Raw genomic sequence first — 6,000 nt, forward strand, 5'->3', positions numbered from 1 at the left:
TGAATAAACATGAGTCAAAAACTCAACAAAAAATGTGTAACTGCTGCACAAAAACATTTTTAGAAAGATGAAATATTTATATATATTATATATATATATTTTTATATTAGGATAAGTAATCAAATGTCTGGCTAAAATAAACATTTTAAGGTGTTTTTCCCTCTAAAATGTAAAGAAAAATGGGTCAAATTAGACCCTGAACATCATGTAATGGTTAGGCTTTACAAGATTTTTATGTAATGGTTTATTTTCCTTATTTTGACTTTTATTTTCTTTCCATCCATGATTTTAAACTATTCTTTATCCTCTAATCGTAAACACTGTGATGTATGCTTTAAATAAAAGATGTGCAAACCACACACTTGCTCTAGAGAGGACCTCTCTACAAACGAAACAAAAACCAGTACTCAAAAAAGTCTACATGCACAAGGTTTTCAGAATCAGTCTCTCGTCTCCTTCACTCTCACAGTTACCACCTCACATCCTTTATGTTATCAGACATTTGTCACAATCAAAACATGACGCAGTGGTGATTTTAGACCCTTTTTAAGGATGATCAAGCACCCCTAAATTTGATCTCAGCAACCCTAAAAATAAATAAATAATGATTGTAATTATTTTATACAACTTAAATTATTTTTGTGAGCCTGTCTGTTAGATATGGGACAAACACTTATGTTACAGGTTCAAATGGTTTTATTTTAACAGGTTTAATGTACTTTGGATAGTTCTGTCATTAATATATAATCTTTCTCTCGGGGTTAATTAACTATCTCAGGGTCCTCTCTGTAGTAATCTGTGATTGTTTATTCTGAACCATTATTATTATACATTATAGTAGACCACTCTACTATGTATTAATATTTCTTGTTGTAATTTACGTTATCCAGTGAAATGAGTAATTTAGCAGGGGGTTTGAACACTTGCAGGAAATTGTATGTCAAATTCTCATTAGGAGCTGAGCCCCCCTAAAAGTCTGATCCTAGAATCTCCCCTGACATGACCAATCATAGGACCTTTCATTTTTAATCATTTTCACTTTTGTACCTCTTTTGATTAAAAATATCAGAACGCATGCTTTTATTTTTTTAAACACACACGCGCGCACACCAACCGGAAGCGGCTCTTATTGCGGAGAGCTTGTTGACACGGTGAGCGGAAGCAGTAGCAGAGGCGCTCAAACTTCTTTAGACTGACTTTAAGTATTTCCCGTTAAATAAAAGATGTCCAGAGAAGGATTCAGAGGGCAGTTTCTTTACAACCTGCCCGCCTCAGATCTGTGGGACTTCTGCCAGGTGATGGACGGACTGTCAGACCAGGACTGGACCCGTTTCGGTAAGTCGGAACCAGAACTGAAGACTGTGTGCTAAATGCTAACAGCTAACATTAGTCTTAAAGGGAGGATTTGTGTCTGTGGATGAAAAAAGAAAAGTGTTAAAAAATCATAAATATCAGCATAAAAAACAGTAAAGTATAAAAACATAAAGTAACAGGAGTGATTTTATCCCATCTGACTGAGATTATATTATTATCTGTAACATCTGTTTCATATAAACTGAGTTAATAATATAATGATGTCATTTTTTGGGTCAGGGGCAAAATAATATAAAGCCCTCCCCTCTATTATTATTTACATTTTATGTTAATAATAAGTGTGATTATAGAGACAATATAAAGAAAGTTGTTTTATCTTTTTAGATGTATTTTTTTTAGATACTGCAGGGAATTTTTTTGCACACTGAGTATTTTATTATGATTTATTACATGTTTATACACATATATTTGTATTATTAGCACAACGTTTGGGTATTTTTAGTGGTTATTTTAGTCGTTTTTCCGTTGGATAGTCAGAGGTGTATTTCTATATAATGTTACGTGCGGTTTTCTTAAGTGTAGATGTAGCTTCTGCAATTTCCTGTAGTATATAAGGATCATTAAAGTGTCTATTTATATATATTTGTAATAAAAGATAAGGTAAGGGAAACTTTAGTAAACCTCCTAGGGAGAAATTAAAAATGGACAGAACAGTAGCCATGTAATGGTGCAGTGATATGAAATAAAATACTATATACAATAAACAATCTCTAAAATAATCTGTAATAATATAAATCTACAATTTACATACATTCCTTATGTTATATACAAGTGTGCAATGTTCAACTGGTAACACTATAAATATTTATATATCTTATGTTTTTTACAGATACTTTTTTATTGAGTTTAAATAAACAGAACAACATATAAATCCCCCCACCTCCAAACAGCTGCACGGCACATCAAACAGAGGAAAATAAATAAATAAATAGTGAAATGAAATAAATAAATAATTAACATAATAATAATAATAAGGAGAAATATTAATAATACCTGGAAAAGATTAAATCCCGATAATAGAGAAAAATAAATACATTTATGAGAGAAAAAACATACATCAGATGAATATTCTGATTAAATTAAAACAATTAATAATATACTAAATTAAATAGGCTGTTTTGAGCTGGGAGGCAAGAATAGTGAAATTAAAGGGGATTTTTTGTTTTGGTTTTGTGGTCATGATGAGTTTGTTATGGTCAGTGGGGGGGTGTCCCCTTGTAAAGACTACTGTAGAGGCCTTTTCCATCTTGGTGTCAAATGAGCCATTAACGAGCTACAGGAACAGAAACTTTAGTCTCTAGATGTAAATGACAGATGGTTCAACTCAGTTTAATCTTTACGTACTGTTTATTTTTACATTTTAGAGCTGTAAAAACACCCGATACACATTTATCTAAGCTGAACTTTCCCAACATGACCTACAATATATAAAAATGGAAATAAAATGTGTCATTCTTTTTATTTTTGTGGAGCTTATACACATTTTTATATATGCAAATATACAAGTTTGGCCCTTGTATATTTTTAAAAGATGCAAAAATCAGCTATAAAACAACGTTATATTCATCATATTCTACAAAATGATCACCTGGACTATAAAATAGTGATTGTGGATGTCTTTTTTTCCCCCCATAAGATTAATCAAACTGATGAAGAGACAGAATATGAACAGTATGTAAGAGTTAAAAAAATATTTACTGAAACAAAAAACAATTAAATTACATCGATCATACGGTAGAAAAACAACATGCTCCCGTTCCTAAATCTACTCTGCTGCACATGACGTCACTCACTACACTGAAATAAAGGAGCATTAACATCAAATACACTGTGTACATTTTTTTTTTACAAAGACTGAAAATATGAGCTATGAAATTTCCATAATATTTAACTTAATTTATATCCACACATTATGGCTCTTACTACTGCACAACCAACCCATCTTAAAGGAGGAAGTGGCTGAGAGAACTAGTGAGTAGTACTGTATAAAAACAACAACAACACTTGCTTTATTTTAACTCATACATTCATTATTTCTGCTGCATGATGAGGACTTACGATAAAGAGAACTGGATACAGCGTCAGAGGCAGGGTCCCATTCATTCCTGTGAAAGCCCAAAATATATTCTTCCTCTTCATCTTTGCTTCTGCATCGTTAGGCCCAAAGAGAAAGTGAGATTATGGTGTTGGCACCTCAGTCCGACCCTCTGGGTGGGTGGGTGGGGGGGTCTTGGGGCACACTGAGAGCAAAATTAAAAGGTTATATCTATAAAACATTAAAAATGTATGCTCTAAATGATTGTGTGCTTTACTACAGACATGTTTGACTCATTATGAAACTGTGGTGGCACAAATAAGACTATGGTGAGTCGCCACGTTCTATATAATTAATGGGAAACACTGCAAAGCTTGGCGAGCCGACTACTTCCTGTTTAGCCCTCCGAACTTAAATGAGGATAAAATGAATGAAGTAATCGTGCGGCTCTTCTTGGACTTTAGAAAATGCGATCAGATCAAATATCTGATAGTAAAACGAGTCATTTGTGACGCTCAGAAACGTGTAAATGTAATGTGAAAAAGTCTTTTTAGGCCCAATAGCACCACGTGATGTCGTAATTATAATAATAATAACTTCATTTAGAACAGAATAGTCTTTATTGTCATTGTGCATGTACAGAGAAATTGAAAGCAATCCTTATTGGTGCCATAAGTTAAAGTTTAAAAAGTGCTTAGAAAAATTAAGTAAAAAAGTACTCAACTAAAAGGAAGGTGAAACACACAAAACACTCTGCATTCTGCTATTATTGTTGCACCATTTCCTTTAATATTACACATATAAAGTGTTGCATGGCTCTTGCATAAAAAGGTTTTGGGTTTTTTGCATTTTGACCCTTTGTTTGTGAGCACAGTAGTGGCATAAAGGCCGACAGGAAGCAGGGTTGGGGTTAGGGGAGAGGGGAACGACCTGCAGAAAAAGTACCTTCTGGATTCGAACCAGGGACGCTGCGATTACGTGGCACACACTTTAACCACTCGACTACCCAAGTGCATAAATGCAGCTCAAAGCATAAAATGCAGCTCAAAGCACTTTACATTTAAAGCAATAAAACAAGAGCAAACAAAATAAACAGCACGGGTTAAAAATTAAATATTACAACATCAAAACAAACATGAAGAGATGAAAGTTCAAATAAATGTAAAAGAGGAACCTCTATAAGTTACATTACACAGTTCGTCCGCTGTGTTAAATTGGCTTCAAAGCTCGGCGCTCCTCCTGCGGGTTTAGAGTCTATTAAATACCTGAAGTTCCTCACTTGGAGCGGCACTACAGCGTGGTTTCTGTTCTTTAAAAGATCGCTTATCAAGGTGAGAGCCCGACCGATATCAGCCTATCACAGATATATCAGCATCAGCTTATATGTTGACTGATGTGTACCGATATATATTTATTTTTTAACTTTGTGTGTGCAGCATTTTCTGTGTGTATCCTTTTTTCCTTCCTTTCTATACTTACAGTTACGTAAGTTAAGTTACTTATGTATACATAATTTAACATATATGTACATATGTTTTTTGGTTGTTTTTTTTATTTATTTATAGTTATTTATAATTTATAGTTATTATACATTTTTTACATCAGTGGGAGTATCTCCTCTACTCCCACTAATAAGACTGAGGCTGTCCCGACTGTTTAATGCTAGGAACATCGCAGATTATTTGAGATATTATTTAATTTAATTTTTATGTGTTATTTTATTTTATTTTATTTTATTTTATTTTATTCTATTCTATTTTATTTTTATTTTTATTTTTATTTTTATTTTTATTTTATTTTATTTTATTTTATTTTATTTTTAATTTTATTTCATTTTATCTTATTATATTTTATTATTTTATTTTATTTACTATCACTTATTACAAGAACACTGTTGTGTCAGTTTTGAATTTCCCCCTTAGGCGGATCAGTAAAGTTTACCCTTTAACAGTAAAACATCACGGCCTCCATCACACATCTTAATAACCACAGTAGAAGCATCATTGCCAAAAAAAAAGTGTGTTTATGTTTCATATTCTGTGTATATATGAGATTATCAGCCAGTATATCGATATATGGGGATGTTTTCTTCTGTGTCGGCATTGGCTTAAAAAACTCATCACAGCCGATACTCACAGAGTGACGTTGCAGTGCTTGTGGCTGTTTGTTTGTTACAGGGCGTTGTAACACTTCCTACTACTGAAAGGGTGTCTTGAGGGCAGATTGTCACACCTAGGGCAGTTCTTTGTTTACCTCAGAGCAGCAGAGAGCGTGCATATTTTAAAAAAAAACCCAGCAAACTTAAGACCTGGCTTTTAATTGAACTCCATTTTTTTTGCTTATTTATCTGTTTTTTATTTGTTTATTTTAGCCTGTTTTACTACTGGGTTTCATTACTCTTTCATAATCTTCTTTTTAATGTGTGGTTTTACTTCATCACATTTCCTCTTTAGTTATTTTATTATTTTAATTAAAAAAAATGTAATCTTAATTTTCAATTTAATACCCTCACCTTACACTTCTGGTTTTTACTCATTTTTTTTTATTTTTTATTTATTTATTTTTTAATTATTATTATTATTTTTTTATTA

At 32.5% G+C, this 6,000-nt stretch overlaps 1 protein-coding gene across 6 annotated transcripts in view; it reads left to right on the forward strand.

Annotated features, from left to right (window-relative positions):
• The first annotated feature begins 1,182 nt into the window (after positions 1-1,182).
• The window catches only part of irak1 (interleukin-1 receptor-associated kinase 1), a 416,029-nt gene continuing 411,211 nt past the window's right edge, over positions 1,183-6,000 (forward strand). For 5 of the 6 annotated variants that reach the window (XM_062427480.1, XM_062427479.1, XM_062427481.1 and 2 more), the window contains exon 1: positions 1,183-1,335. In XM_062427480.1, coding sequence (XP_062283464.1) covers positions 1,224-1,335 — 112 coding nt within the window. In that variant the 5' untranslated portion in view covers positions 1,183-1,223. Of the gene's footprint in view, positions 1,336-4,668; positions 4,741-6,000 lie in introns of those variants that run through there. The other variant, XM_062427484.1, reaches the window with a different exon arrangement.

The sequence above is a fragment of the Scomber scombrus genome, chromosome 10, assembly GCF_963691925.1.
Source record: "Scomber scombrus chromosome 10, fScoSco1.1, whole genome shotgun sequence".
Taxonomy (NCBI): domain Eukaryota; kingdom Metazoa; phylum Chordata; class Actinopteri; order Scombriformes; family Scombridae; genus Scomber; species Scomber scombrus.